This window comes from Nomascus leucogenys, chromosome 10 (genome assembly GCF_006542625.1).
Source record: "Nomascus leucogenys isolate Asia chromosome 10, Asia_NLE_v1, whole genome shotgun sequence".
Classification (NCBI taxonomy): Eukaryota; Metazoa; Chordata; class Mammalia; order Primates; family Hylobatidae; genus Nomascus; species Nomascus leucogenys.
Window position 1 is genome coordinate 84,506,385 of NC_044390.1, and position 16,336 is coordinate 84,522,720.

Here is a 16,336-nt window from a genome sequence, read left to right on the forward strand (position 1 = left end):
AGCACTCCAGCATGGCGACAAAGCAAGACTCTGTCTCAAAAAAAAAAAAAAAAAAAATAAAAAAAAAAAGAAATGGGGGTGCTTTGAGTCCAAGCCATTGAGCAAGGAGGACACACACTATTATTATATATCACTCATCCTTAGAACTGCTCACCTAAGTGGGTTTCACAGAGCCCTGTACTTGCTCTAAGCCACCTTCTCTAGACCTTGTCTCTCCTCTGAAGCAGGGTTTTTGGCCGCTTTCAGGCAAACCACCTCATCATGGTCACAGCTGAGATGGGTGACTAGTGGGAAGGCCGCAAGGGATGAGGGAAGCTGAGAGCTTGGATGCAGCCTTCTGAGTTGGGAAAATAGGTCTGCAGGGGCAGGACTCCATGGCAGGCCAGCTTGTCCCTCCCTCTTCCTTGGGGAAACAAAGGCAGGAGATTGCTTTCTGAGATGGCGTTTGGAGAGGAGCCCCTTGGTGCTTGGTGACACGAGGGCTCCCATGAAGTCCTCCACATCACACCCAAGCCTAGAGTTCTGCACCAATCCTTGTGTCCCAGACTGTCGGCTGGGGGGGAGGATCAAACGAACTCCCTGGAGGGGAAGGACCCGGCTCCCAGTTCTGGAAGAGACGGTGCACTGGGATCCTCTGGGGGACATCTCCACATCGCATACAGAGATTCAGACTCCTGGGGTTCTGGGGGTGTGGCTGAAATAGAGCCCTTCAGAACTCTGATACTCACCCCTCCACGCCCACCTGATGCCCAGTTGAGAATTGCAATGAAGTGCATGGACATTAGATACGGCTGGGATTCAGGTGCCCATGGGAAGGGGACTCTGCTTATATAAAGTAAGACAGAGCTCCCACTCTGGTGCTGCTCTTCTCAGGAGAGGGAGCACTGAGGGACAGGGAGCACTGAGGGACAGGGAGGGTGGTAGAGGATTGGGAGGCAGAGGTGGTGCTTGGGGGCAGCCTTTTGGGAGGGACACTTCCCAAAGCCTCCTGGCAAACAAGGCCAATGCCTTCCGTTCTGGATCCTACAGCTGCCTTAGGATTTAACTCCATGGCATGAGCTGGACTGCTGGGAGACACAACAAGGCCTCAAGATGCCACCTCCACTGGATGTGCTGCTGGAGGGACCCACGGGCAGTGGCAGCTCCCTGAGGCGCGGGTTCCAGCCTGGGAGGCCTCCTGTGCTAGTTGTGGGTGAACCAGGCTTCAAATCTCCCCCAGCCAGCAGAATCTTGAAGACTAATCCCGGCTACCCACTCTGGAAATGGACATCCAATGCCACAGAGTTCCCCACGCATGCATCTACCTCACTGAGACGTCACACCATGCTGTGAGTATCCGGACCAAGACTCTTGGTCTTCCTCCTCCTGGGGATGAGGACCAAAGGTGCAGGGAGGACTCCAGGCTGTCCCCAGGGAATGTACAGAGGAAAAAAGGAGTAGGTTGGAGGGAAGGGGCTTAAAGGGAGGCCAGTGACCCTGGTTTCCCCTCTGCCCAGGGACTTGTGATGGAGCCCCTGTCCTACTCCTTGGGGGGCTCTGGGGTCTCGCTGGAATTGGCCCCATTTTTGTCCAGGTGTGAGAAGTTAGGAAAACTCTGATGCACTGGCAGGCTGAGGTGGGCTGCCACAGACTGAGGGGCCACCAAAGGGCAGTTTGGGAGGAAGGTGCATGCCATGCAGTGCCTCAAACATGTTAAGCACACTCCTACCTGAGGACTCTGCACAGGATCTTCTCTCTACCTGGAGTGCCCATCCCCTCTCCCACCCCCTAGAAAGCTGCCAGACTCCTTCTCTCCCTTGCTCCAGGCATTTAATTAATTAATTATGAGACGGAGTCTCACTCTGTGGTCCAGGCTGGAGTGCAGTGGTGCGATCTCGGCTCACTGCAACCTCCGTCTCCCGGGTTCAAGCGATTCTCCTGGCTCGGCCTTCCAAGTAGCTGGGATTACAGGCACCCACCATCACACCTGGCTAATTTTGTATTTTCAGTAGAGATGGGGTTTCACCATGTTGGCAGGTTGGCCTCGAACTCCTGACCTCAGGTGATCTGCTCGCCTCAGCCTCTCAAAGTGCTGGGATTATAGGCGTGAGCCACCTTGCCCGGCTGTATTTAAATGTTGCCTTCCTAGTGAGACCTGCCCTAGCCTCCCTATTTAAAAGTTCTCAATATTTCTGATCCCATCCTTCCCTGTTTTTTTTTTCTTTTTTTTGAGATGGAGTCTCGCTCTCGCTCTGTTGCCCAGGCTGAAGTGTAGTGGCGCAATCTCGGCTCACTGCAACCTCTGCCTCCCGGGTCCAAGTGATTCTCCTGCCTCAGCCGCCTGAGTAGCTGTGACTACAGGCATGTGCCATCACACCCGGCTAATCCCTTTCCTGCTTTCTTTATCTCCTTTACATATATCCCTAACAGATGGTCACGCATCACTTAACGATGGGGACACATTCTGTGAAATGCATCATTAGGCAATTCAGTCATTGTGGGAACGTCATAGAGTGCACTTACACAAACCTGGATGGGAGAGCCTACGCCACACCCAGGCTATGTAGCCTATTGCCTCCAGGCTACAGACCTGTACAGCATATGACTGTACGGAATGCTGCAGGCAACTGTAACACAATTGTAAGGATTTGTGTATCTAAACATATCTAAACATGGAAAAGGTACAGTAACAATACAGTTTTATAATCGAATGGGATCCCTGATACATAAGCGGCCCTTTGATAACTGAGACATCATTATGCACCTGTAGCGCATGACCTCATTACATATTTTATATATTTATCTTATTTATCACCAGTCCTCCCCACTATACTGTGAGCTCCCCAATGGCAGGGGATTTGTTGATTTCATTCATTGCTCTACCCTAGAGCGTAGGACAGTGCCTGAGACACAGTAGGGCCTCAATGAACATTTGTTAAATGAGTGAATGCAGGGGCCTGGGGAGCTACCTTAATCCAGGCCCCCAGGTTGTGGGGGGCGGAATGTTCCTGAAGATCTCTAAGTGCTCTGAGGACACTTTGGGGTTCTTGGGGAAAGGGTTGGGAAATCTTGGCCTGGATTTTTTGGTGGCCCCAGACTGAGCCTCCCTCTGGGTATGCTTAGACCCACCTTGGCGGCATTAGGGGCTGTAGCATCAGTGCCAGACCTAAGATGCAAATGGAAGGGGGACAGAGAAACTCTTCTCTGTGTTTTGTCTCCTGACCCATTATTCTCTGACTGCCTGGCCCAGCTGCTGATTTCTCCCCATAGAAGGAGCTAGCATCACCCACTCTGTTGCCAGCTCTCCTCCTGCAGAGAATTGAAAACATTAATCTGGCAAACATAGACGGCTGGTACCCAGTTCTTTACGTTCTAGTCCCAGCTCCCACATAATCCCAGCAAGACTGCGGTTTTTAGGAACCGGGGCCAATTCTAGACTTTGATTCCCTTCTCCTCCTTTAGAATTTTACACATCCTGGACTGGCTGCAATGAGAAGAAAGCTGATTTAAGCTAAGGGTTGCCCAGAGCTCAGCTCTTCCCTCCTGTCTTCCAAGGGTTTTTGCAGAGCCACACACCCCAGGGTGCCATGCACACATGCCTCCCACTTGCTAGGCAACCTCAGGAAGGGCAGCCTCCACTCCGAGCCTCCGTCTTCTCACTTGTGAAACATAGATTGCAAAAATGCAAGTAAGGTTCCTGGAGGATTATAGGGGATAAAGATGAGAAGACACACTGTCTGCTACCATGATGATTAATTCGCTTTGGGTTTTGTGACAAGAGAAGCATCCTAGAAGCTATGATCTCTGGCCTCTTGCGAATGTAATTTTAAGTGAAGATCAAGGGGGCCGTCAAGTGGTTATGCAAAAACAGGTGTCTGAGACAGCCCAGGTTGGCTTCTGGGCTATGAGGCTGAGTCTCAGTAGATGCACATGTACACACACAAGCATGCACACACACACATACACACACACACACACACACACACCCCTGTGGAGCTTACCTGTCCACCTGGATTCCCATATCTTTCATCTCTGCCTTGGCAGGTGTCCCTCCCTTGACCCCTCTGCTCCCACTGGTGAGAAGGCTCAGCACAGGCTCTATCTCCTTGAGCAGTTCATTGTTCTCCCCTCTGCCTTGGAGGCCGACTCTGGTTGCTTTCTTCGCAGGGTCCTGGCCTGGGGGCCTGGGGGCCAGGCCATTGGCATGGGGGAGCGAGCCAGCCTCCTGCCCATCATCGTAGGCATGCTGAGGCCCATTCCCGGGACCTGAGGCCCCATCCACTGCCAGGGGCTGTTCTTTGCCGGCCGATGGCTGGTGGGACAGATCCACGGCTTTGGTGGGGGGACCCAGGGGCTGTGTCACCCGGATGGTCTTGGGGGTCCCGTCACCTGTAAAGGTGGTCTCCAGGTGCGTGGTGAAACCTTCAGGGCCCCTCAGAATGAGGACCACGTGGGTCTCGGAGGCAATGCCTCTGAGTACCTCCAGGGCGCTGTCATAGCTCAGGTCCACCAAGGGCCGGCCGTTGACCGCAAGAATGATGTCTCCGGCCTGGATGAGGCCACTCTGCTCTGCGGCGCCCCCACGAATCAGGTCAGAGATGATCACGGGCGGCTTACTGACCCGCTCCTTCACCAGGAATCCCAGGCCCCCAACTTTGCGCTTGAAGAGACGAACAGAAATGACATTGGGCTGGATTTGCTGAACACCGAACATGTGATCCTCCATGGTAACCAGCTTCCGAGGGGTCCTGTCTGGAGACCTCACGATGCTATCAGGCCAAGATGATTTCACCAGGAGGAGCCAGGCTTCAGGCTACACCGAGAGCAGGAGCCGTGGTGACAGGTGCTGACAAGGCTTCAGCCCTCTCCGTCTTTGACGTCAGCTCAGCGTCACCCACTCATGGCTGGTGGCCCGTCGGTGGCATGATTTCCTGCGTCCGCCTCTCTCCTTATTCTCTAAGGAAGTGATGGTTGACCAGGCAGACGTCAAGAGAGGCGGTGGGATGTGTCCCTAAGGTCAGGCAGAAAGGGAAGGAGACGCGTCTGGTGGCTGTGTCTAGAAGTGATGCATGATAGATGTGAACTATTCTCTGGGTATCTTCATTGCCAGCCTGTTAGATGCGGATCAGATCTGAGGCATCATGAGCTGAAGAGGAAGAACAGGAAGGGGATGAAAAGAATTTAAAAAAAGAGATTGAAGTAGAGTGCCCAACACCACCTTGAAAACTGAGATAGAAAATGCAGCCAATTGACAGTCTAGCCACAAGACACTCCAGAATTCAAGCCAACCTAGAAACAAAATCCTTCTTCCTGGAGGGGCCACCTTTCAAGGTTAGCTGCAAATTACCTAGTTTCACTTCCATGATCAAAGCCCTCTGGGACGAAAGGGTCTCCCTGGGCAAACACGGACATTCAGCCCCAGAAATCAAGTGAGAGAATTAAAAGACCTCTCTTATCTCTTTCCCACCACGAGAAGTCATCAGTCCAACTTGTCAAGCATCCTAGTTGCTCTCTGTGTCTTGTATACATTTTCCATCCATAGCTCAGGGGCTCAGCTGGCACAGATTTTTGGGCTCTCTGTTGCAGCCACTCCCAAAGCCCAGTGGAACGGGAATGACACTGCCTTCCATGGACCCAACGATGACGAATGTCAGTTGGCCTTCATAACCATTTTTGTAATTATTAGTTTGTTCCATGTTCAAAAGGATAGCCTTAGTCACACTACAAACATAAATACTAAGAAGATGGGTCCACATAAAATTGTGGAAGACACTTGTGCTCCACAGACAGCTGAAACTCTGATGGAGAAACCTTAGGAAGAGTAGATTTTATACTCCTAAGGGAAACATAGGAACATTGTAGGCACTCAATGAATATTCGTTGACTGAAGAAGGAAAAACCCCAAAGACTAAACACGGCAGACACTTTTTGAGCATGTTCGCTCTTAACACATATTTGTTATTTCTCCTTTGATCCTCACGATAACCCCTCAATAGAAGAGGAAAGGGAAGCTTGGGAAGGTTCAGTAACTTGTCCAAGGTCACATAGAGAATAATGGCAGGGGGAGGATTTGACCTTGAGCCTGAACTTTTAAACTTATACTCTAGCTCTTTCAAATTTATATTCTCGTACCGGTATGGTGGCTCACACCTGTAATCCCAGCACTTTGGGAGGCTGAGGTGGGAGGATCTCATTAGCCCAGGAGTTCGAGACCAGCCTGGGCAACATAGCGAGACCCTTTCTCTATTTATTAAAAAAAAAATAAATCAGGCCGGGCACAGTGCCTCACACCTATAATCTCAGCACTTTGGGAGGCCAAGGTGGGTGGATCACCTGAGGTCAGGAGTTCGAGACCAGCCTGGCCAACATGGTGAAACTCCGTCTCTACTAAAAATGCAAAAATTAGCCGGGTGTGGTGGTGGGTGCCTGTAATCCCAGCTACTCGGGAGGCTGAGGCACAAGAATCGCTTGAACCCAGGAGGCGGAGGTTGCAGTGAGCTGAGAGTACGCCATTGCACTCCAGCCTGGGCAACAGAGTGAGACTGTCTCCCCTGTCCCCCCAAAAATCAAATTTATATTCCAGTTATTTTCTCAACTCCTAACTTTCTCCCTGAAATGCTGGCATCTTCCAAGTCACTGGCTCCCTCAGGCTCAAAGAAATGGGGTCTGGTTGGGGTACCAAAGGCCAACAGGGGGCCCAGCTGGAGATGCTGTGGCCCAGGTGAGGGGCAAGCACCTGTAGCATGTGCCCACGGGGTGGTGTACATGCACGGTGTGGCACATCTGGGGTGGGGAAGGTGATCTGTGGGTGTGGGTAGGGTGGGAAGTAGCCGCCCATCCCTACTCATAATTATTTGTTTGTTCCAAGTTCAAAAAGATAGGTTTGGTCACACTACAAACATCAATACCAGCAAGATGGGTAGTGGACATCAGAGAACCCTTCCATCTCTTTCCCTACTCCCCACTCAAGTGCTACTTCCATCTCTGTCCCAAAGCCCCTTCCTGCCGGCATCCTCACCATGCTTCAGCACCAGGAGGGAGCCCCCATCTGCCATGACTAACAAACTGACACTCACTTCCTCGTTTCCCTTTTAGCGACTTCCCAGGGTCACCCTGGGGCTGAGGCAGCTGACAAGCTCCTGCTGCCTCTGAGAGCAGGATGTGGGTGCAGAGACCCCTCCCAGAAGGAGGTGCCACCTCCTGGATCCCCTCAATGGGGGGGTGTGTGGGGTGGTAATTAGCAAGTTCAGCCTCCCCTTTGCAGCCTGCATTACGTAACTTTGAAAGCCCCTCTGTGTGGGTGAGGAAATAATGAATCCCCGGGCTCAGCCCGGGCTGCATTCTCCATCTGGCGTTGCTCTGTGTGTGTGTTTCTCTCTGTGTATTCATGCGTCGCCCGCGTGCTGTGTCATTTTTCTGCTGTGTGTGGCCCGGGTGTCGAGCGGCTGAGTGTCTTTCAGCATGTTGCTGCTGGGGTTCTGGTTTGCAGGGAAACCCATCCAGGACCGCTGTGCCCTTCTCTCTCCTTGCTTCCTTAACCCTCCCCAAACCCCATGTCCTGCAGGTACCAAACCCAGGATGCTCACTGTTCAGTTGGTGGCAGAGACAGCCGGGATCTCCAGAGCTCTCTTGAGCATCCCGTTTGGCATTAGGGCTTAATTCTTTAATGAAAGAAGCAACTGAAAGGCCACCTCTTGGGGTGGCAAGGCCCCCAAGCTCACTTCCTCCAGACTCTGGCTTGGGCCAGACCTTACTAAAGGACAGAGGCGGGAATTCGCCTTTGGTGTACTTTGCTTAAGGAAAAAAGAAAACAGAAATGAAGCAATTGGCAACGGCCCCTGGCCACTCTCAGCATGTTCTTCTCTCTTTCTCTGCTGCATCCTAGAATCAGGGAGGGCTCTGGGCTGGTGCTTGGGAAATTGGTGCGCTGTTTCTCTCTCACACCTTGGCCTTAGAAAGGAAACTTGATCTTTGGAAGGAGTTGGAAAGAAGCTGGGCTGGGGAGAGGCAGATATATTTTCTGTCTGCTGAGAGACAGAGACAGACAGAGAGGGAGGCAGACAGCAAGCTCTGGGTCTGAGCTCTGGGTTCTGAGCGCTCTTCATTGTCAATCATCTTCTTTTTTTTTAGACAGAGTCTCACTCTGTTGCCTAGGCTGGAATGCACTGGCACGATCTCAGCTCACGGCAACCTCCGCCTCCCGGATTCAAGCAATTCTCTAGCCTCAGCCTCCTGAGTAGCTGGGATTACAGGCTCCCACCATCACACCTGGCTAATTTTGTATTTTTAGTAGGGATGGGGTTTTGCCATGTTGGCCGGGCTGGTCTCGAACTCCTGACCTCAAGTGATCTGCCTGCCTCGGCCTCCCAAAGTGCTGGGATTACAGGCATGAGCCTTCGCACCTGGCCGTCAATCATTATCTTAATAACAATTCCACAACACTTTCTCTGCCTCCTTTTCCTCCCGCAAAACATCCTCATCTATCATATTTTTCATCCTTACCCTGACCAACATCAGGTTCGGCTGTCCCCCAACTTTACAGATGAATAAATTAAGCTGCTATAAGGACACCCGCTTATCCCGGTTTTTGAATGTCCAGTTTCCATGAGGCTCCGTAGGGAGAGCTGGCCACCTCCTGCCCCAGGGAAGAGTTTTAAGGTCCTTCTTGGTTCTATCCGGGTGTTTCTGGGTGAGTTCTTTATTTTCTCTGAACCTCAGTTCCAAAATGCGGTCATTTTAATCACCTTGTCTCTGAGTAACGGAGAGGGTTAAATGAAACAGTAAATGCAGAGAACTAGGCAATGTCATAGAGTAGTGAGAGCTCAGAAAAGTGGCTTCCTATTATTGTTATGTAATAGATAACGATTTGGACTTCCTGGCTTTTAATTCAGTGCACTTTCTACTCTGTCACTGTCCAGCCAAAGGTACTTCAGGCGCCACGTAGAAGGGGGCCCTTCCCTTGAAATCACACCGAGGCATCTCACGCCGGTCTGGGTGGGGGGCACCGTCTACAGAGAGACGGCTGCTGGATAGAATCGCCTGACAACCCTGCCTCCGCCCTTGGGAGCTGGGATTTTAAACAAATCACATATGCATGCTTGCCAGGGTACATACCATGGAAACAATACTTGGACCCAAGCCTCATTCAAGTAGTTCAGTGGCTTCGGGTGTATTTATTTCATTTACCTTGCTGTGAGGAAATTAGTAGCTGACTATCGGGGATGCCTGCCAGTGAGAGGGAGGAAGCCCAAATAGGCCAGCGTCTGCTACTCCCTCCTCTCTGTGCAACCTTGGCCAAGCCCCTCTCCACCCTGAACCTCATTTCTGCAACAGAAGGAAAGGAAACAGCAGCAGCCTCCTGTGGTTGAGAGCTTACTGTGCACTAAGCATTGGTGCCTGAGCCCTCTGCGTAGGGGTTTTATTTAATTGTTACAGACTATATGAGAGAGAGAGAGAGAGAGAGAGAGAGAGAGAGAGAGAGACAGTCTTGATACTTTGCCCAGGCTGGTCTCAAACTGTGTGCCTCAAGTGATCCTCTTGCCTTAGTCTCCCGAGTAGCTAGGACTACAGGTGCATGCCACTACACCAAGCTAGTTGTTTTCATATTTGTAGAGACAGAGTCTCACTATGTTCTCGAACTCCTGGGCTCAAGCGACCCCCCTGCCTTGGCCTCCTGAGTTGCTGTGTCTACAGGCATGAGCCTCCATGCTGGGCCTTGTAAGCGCCATTTTTATCTGCACCTTATGGATGGATAAGGCAGATGAGGTTCAGGGACATAAATCAAGGAGGTAGATCTGGGTCTAAGTGAGTGGTCAATCACAGTCCTGAAAATAATCTCACAACACTATGCCTCCCTCCTTTTCCTCCACAAAGCACATCCTCGCCTGCGGATCTGGGTCATATTCGATTGCCCCCATTTTATAGATGAGAAAACAAAGCTCCCACAGGGAAGCCTGCTTGTCCTGGTTTACCCGTGCTTTCCATTTTTAGCATTGAAAGATGAAGAATGTTAGGATGAGGAGGAGCCACCAAGCCTATCTAGTCTAGCTTCCTCATTCAGAAATGAGAAAACAGAGGCCTGGAGAAGCAAAGGGCTCATTCAACATGGACCAGCCATAGCTAGAGCATCCAGACCTGTACTGTCCAATATGGCAGCCGTTTGACACACATGGCCATTGAGCACATGGACTGTGGCTGGTTCGGTTGCAATGTACTGCAAAAGTAAAGTGCACATTGATTTTCAAAGACTAGTATGAGAGGTGATGGGTGCACCAAAATCTCAGAAGTCACCACTAAAGAACTTAGTCATGTAATCAAACACCACCTGTTCCCCAAAAAACCTATTGAAATAAAAAATATTCAAAAACAAAAAACAAAGACTAGTATGAGAAAAAGAACATAAACATCTCCACGATGTGGAGCATTTGAAATGATGCTGTTACGGATATATTGCGTTAAATAAAATTATTATGAAAGTTAATTTTCCTCATTGCTTTTCACTCTTCTTTTTTTTGTGAGACAGAGTCTCACTCTGTCGCCCAGGCTGGAGGGCAGTGGCACAGTCTCGGCTCACTGTAGCTTCCACCTCCCAGGCTCAAGTGATCCTGCCACTTCAGCCTCCTGAGTAGCTGGGACTCCAGACACACGCCACCATGCCCAGCTAATTTTTGTATTTTTGTAGAGAAGAGGTTTTGCCATGCTGTCTAGGCTGGTCTTGAACTCCTGGGCTTGAGCAATCCTCCTGCCTCAGCTTCCGAAAGTATAGGGATTACAGGCATGAGCCACTGTACCCAGCTGCTTTTTACCCTTTTTTTTTTTGTTTGAGACAGAGTCTTGCTCTGTCGCCCAGGCTGGAGTGCAGTGGCGCGATCTCGGCTAACCGCAAGCTCCGCCTCCCAGGTTCACGCCATTCTCCTGCCTCAGCCTCCCAAGTAGCTGGGACTACAGACATGCCCCACCACGCCTGGCGAATTTTTTTGTATTTTTAGTAGAGACGGGGTTTCACCGTGTTAGCCAGGATGGTCTCAAGCTCCTGACCTCATGATCCGCCTGCCTTGGCCTCCCAAAGTGCTGGGATTACAGGCTTGAGCCACCATGCCCGGCCGCACTTTTTACTCTTTTTAATGTGACTTATAAAGCCAAACATTACACATATGGCTTGCATTATATTGCCATTGGGCAGCGTGGGTCTAGAGTGTGACCGTTGTTCTTTCTGTAGCCTACCATCCCTGGATCTCCTCAAGAACCTACTGGTAACAGCCAGGCAGAAGACACTTCTTAAAGTTTTCCCTTTTAAAGAAACCAGAAAAATGACAAAGAGGGTTTGCAAATATCACGTCACCTTTTGAAACTGACCTCTGGGAATAGGCATGGTGGGGGTAGCATGGAGAGAGAGAAAATCCACCCAGAACCATATGAAGAGAGAGGTCATAGTAGAATGTTGCCTGGGCTAATAGTCCAGTCTCCAAAATCTTGCTTCCAAGTGTCAGTTGAAATCTAACCCAGGACTGTCATCCCAGCACTTTGGGAGGCTGAGGCAGGCAGACTGCTGAGGCCAGGAGCTCAGCCTGTGCAACATGGTGATATCCCATTTCTACAAAAAATACAAAAATGTGGCCATGCGCGGTAGCTCACACCTGTAATCCCAACACTTTGGGAGGCCGAGGCAGGTGGATCACTTGAGGTCAGGAGATCGAGACCAGCCTGGCCAACATGGTGAAACCCCATCTCTACTAAAAATACAAAAAAGTTAGCTGGGCATGGTGGCAGGCACCTGTGATCCCAGCTGATCAGGAGGCTGAGGCAGGAGAATGGCTTGAACCTGGGAGACGGAGGTTGCAGTGAGGCGAGATTGCGCCACTGCACTCCAGCCTGGGCGACAGAGTGAGACTCTGTCTCAAACAAAACAAAACAAAACAAAACAAAATAAAAATTAGTCAGGCATGGTGACACATGCCTGTAGTCCCAGCTATTCTGGAGACTGAGGTGGGAGGATCAATTGAGCCTTGGAGGTTGAGGCTGCAGTGAGCCAAGATAGCACCATGGCACTCCAGCCTGGGTGACAAAACGAGACCCTGTTTCAAAAAAAAAAAAAAAAATCTAACTCATCTGTACAATAAATGTGTCATTAAAAACAATGAGGCAGATCTCTATCTGCAAATAAGAAATGAACTCCAAGGTATACCATTAAGGTGCAAGCTAATTGGTTCTGTATATGTAAATACAAAGATTATTCTGGAGGAAACGGATATCAATGGTTGCATCTTAAGATAAATGTTAGAAGTCAGTAGGAGGGAGATATACATTGTATTGAATACCTTTTTATCTATTTGAGTACCATGTAAATTTCTGAAATCACATATATATTACCTTTTACATGAATAATATCAAAGAAAACAAAACCCAGCCTGCCTGTGAAGTCTTGACTGTTTTCAGTTTGTACACCCACAAAATCTCTGATGGAGTTTCAGCCCTGTTTCCCATCTCCCTCCAATCTCATTTAAAAACAAACTCCAAGTCCTCCAAGTCTTCAAAAACAAAACAAAATACTGCCACCCCCAACACAAACAAAAGACTGAAAGCGTAAACCCAACTGTGCTCTTTTTAAAAATGCAAAACCACCAACTTCTTTACATTTCCTGAACTGCTAATTTGCAGTCTTTCCCCAGAGAGATCACCACCCAGGAATCAAGCTGAAGTGCTTTCTCCCACACTAGTAAGTCATGGCGGCAAACCCACAAGTCACCACAAATCTGGGGGGTAAGTTGGCATTCTGTGCCTTGGGGATCCCAAAGACACAAGCATCCTGAGTCTCCCCAGCCATGGAATTCCCCCAGTTTCATGGCTACAGTTTGCCTATGATGACGTCAATCTTCCCACCTCTGGTGCCCATATCTCAGAGGTAGTAACAGGCTCAGCTTAGAGTTACAAGCACGAGCATTAATGATTGTTTAAAATGTGACACACACTCTGTTGCCAAGGCTTTGGGAAACCCCACTCTCTTACATTGCTGCTAAATACAACCTCTTTGAATGACAGTTTGACAATATCTACCTCCAAATTTAAAATACATAAACCTTGGCCGACAATTCAAATTTTAGGACTTTCTCCTGCAGGTAACCTGAGACGAACATCCTAAAACACACACAAAACTCTTCTTTGCAGCGTTCTGAATATCTGAATATCAAGAGATTGAGAAAATCTTAAGTACCCATCAATAGAAGACTATTAAATCAACTATGGCACATCCATACAATGGAATTCTGGGCAGGCATTAAATAAGCAGGGGATTAGAGCTAAAAAGACCAGACCGATGAGGAATGATCTTAAAGATACAGTGTTAAATTTATAAGCAAGGTGGAGCTTATCCATTTAGAAATATAATTATATGTCCAACCTACAGCTTCATCATGCATTCATGCATGTTTCCACATAAGCTTGGAGATGCACTGAATAGCTCTGGAAAATTATTCAAGATATCAGTAATAGTGGTTACTTTTAGGAAAGGGGACTGGAAGGCTAGAAATTGGGTGGGAAGGAAGCTTACTTTTTATTGTATATTCCCATATTAGATTGCTTTTATTTATTTATTTATTTATTTATTTTTGAGACAGGGTCTTGCTTTGTTGCTCAAGCTGGAGTGCAGTGGTGTGATCATAGCTAACTGCAACCTCCAAGGCCTGGGCTCAAGTTATCCTCAAGCTTCGGCCTCCTGAGTAACTGGACTACAAGCACACACCACCATGCCTGGCTAATTATTTAACTTTTTGTAGAAACGGTGTCTCACTATGTTGCCCAGGATGGTCTCAAACTCCTGGCCTCAAGCAATCCTCCCACCTTGACCTCCCAAAGTGCAGAGTTTATAAGCATGAACCACTGTGCCTGGACTAAATTATTATTTTTTAACAATGTTTTTTGCATGAATTTTAAGAGAAGAGTAAGGTCTTTGAAGTCAGACTGTTTGATTCTCTATTTGGCTTTGTGATTGTGGGCAAGTTACTTACTCTCTCTGAGTCATAGTTTCTGCATGTATTAAATAGGGGTGATAATAGATAGGGTGTTTGAGGATAGAAAGAGATAATAGTTAATGTTTTCTCTTTTTTTTTTTTTTTTTTTTTGAGACGGAGTCTCGCTCTGTCACCCAGGCTGGAGTGCGGTGGCGCAATCTCGGCTCGCTGCAACCTCTGCCTCCCAGGTTCAAGTGATTCTCCTGCCTCAGCCTCCTGAGTAGCTGGGACTACAGGCACCCTCCACCACTCCTGGCTAATTTTTGTATTTTAATTTTTAAATTTCTATTATTTTTATTCTTTTTTGAGACTTAATCTTGCTCTGTTGCCCAGGCTGAGTGCAGTGGCGTGATCTTGGCTTACTGCAACCTCTGCCTCCCAGGTTCAGGTGATCCTCCCGCCTCAGCCTCCTGAGTAGCTGAGATCATACCTGGCTATTTTTTTTTTTTTTGTATTTTTAGTAGAGATGGGGTTTCGTCATGTTGGCCAGGCTGGTCTTGAACTCCTAACCTCAAGTGATCCACCTGCCTCAGCCTCCCAAAGTGCTGGGATTATAGGCATGAGCCACTGTGCCCAGCCAATAGTTAATGTTTTCTAAGTCATTACAATGTACCATAGACTAGACAAGTGCCCAGGAAATGGATCCTTTTACCACCACTATTACTAATTATCATCACATAAGCAGTCATTTTTTCTATTGAGCATCTGTAGTGTCCGGTGGATGCATTGCTTAAAGCACTTTGTGTTGAAGGACCAGGTAAAAGGTATGGACACGTGGACTGGTCCTGTCTCCCACGGGAGTGGAGGACTCTCACTGGCTCTTTTTCGGAATGCTGCAAAAGCAGGATTCAGTTTGTCGGAACACGGCAAATGAGAGATGCATCCAGAAGCACTGAGGCCCCAGAACTTGGTGGTGAGTCAACACCACTAGGGCGGGATGAGGAGGATGGTCTGGTTCATCATAAGGAGAGAGCTGCAGGGCTGTCATCTCGATGTTAGACTAGATCTGGGGAATCATAGAGTCTTCATTTCAGCTTCGTTTTGCAGAGCTCATTTACATGAGCTAGTTTGGCCGATGGAAGACCAGTATATCCATCCATCATATGACAGAAAATTTCAGGGTTTGGGGCTAAGGTTCTTAAGTTCCTTCTATCCATGGACACTTCAGTGGCACAAAAGCACAAAAGTGGCACAGATGCACTTCTGCCTCCCATCCTTGCCCCTACATACATGCCCCATTGCTGTAAATGCTGTGTGGGGTCAAAGGCATGAATTTGGAGCTAGAAAAATCAGGGTTCGTGACCCACCTCTGCTGCCTATTAGCCTCAGATTCCTCATCTGTAAAGTGGGAACAATTCTGGTTTCTGCCTTAAAGATGGAAACCAATAAATCACGTGGAATAATTTAAATGGAAGTGCATTAGAGGGGATAATTCATCTAAAGCATGTGGTACTGTTGACTATTATTTTTAGAGTCACTTTAGATTACACATCAAGATAATTGAACCATTTCAGGCTAGATATGCAAACATAATCATGGCCAAGAGGACAGCCTCATTACTATAAAAAGGAAACATATTATCAGTGGTCTTGGAAACTTTTCTTAACAATCATTAAAATAAGATGGCACATATTTTCTACCCCCCATCAACCTTATACTCTTTTACTTTTTTTCCTCCCTCCCTCTTTCTCTCCTTTGCCTCCTGTCGTCTTTCCTTTTCTTTCATTCATGCCAACCATTCATTTGCCTACTCATACATAGCCCTCCCCAGGTCAGGGCAGTCAGTGTGGAGCTTGCATTGGGATTACAGGGGTGGATAAGATAGACAGCATCCCTGCCTTCAAGCTTACAACCTAGGGTGGACGTAGTTGGAGAGAAATATTAGTGATAAAAACAATGAGTAGAACAAGAGGGAAAATACAGGGTGCTAATGAGAGCTTGCATAAGGGACATAACATGGTCTGGGTGGTGGTGGTCAGGGAAGGCTTCCTGGAGGAAGAGTCAGGATCCAGAGTTGGCCAGATAAGAAGGTGGATGGAGGAAGTGAGAAGTGGAGGACAGAGACCAGCGTGTGAGAAGGCACTGTGGTAGGATGGAGCTGGCATTGTGGTGAGAGAAGAAAGCCATGTCACGAGATAAAGCTGGAGAGGTCATCAGGGGCTGGATCATCAGGTCTCTTGAAAGGCAAGTTAACAATTTTGGACTTTATTCTTAGAGCAATGGCAAGCATTGGAGGGTTTTGAGACAAGTACAGTGGTCAGATTTAGATTTTATGAAGATTACTCTGGCTGCTGCTGGATGGAAAACGGGTGGGAAAAGCAAGGCTGGGTATGGGGCTGCTGCAGGCCAGA

At 48.5% G+C, this 16,336-nt stretch overlaps 1 protein-coding gene across 2 annotated transcripts in view; it reads right to left on the reverse strand.

Annotated features, from left to right (window-relative positions):
* The window catches only part of NOS1 (nitric oxide synthase 1), a 152,471-nt gene that overhangs the window by 117,230 nt on the left and 18,905 nt on the right, over nt 1–16,336 (reverse strand). For both annotated transcript variants that reach the window (XM_030821472.1, XM_030821471.1), the window contains exon 2: nt 3,981–5,125. In XM_030821472.1, coding sequence (XP_030677332.1) covers nt 3,981–4,705 — 725 coding nt within the window. In that variant the 5' untranslated portion in view covers nt 4,706–5,125. The remainder of the gene's footprint in view (nt 1–3,980; nt 5,126–16,336) is intronic.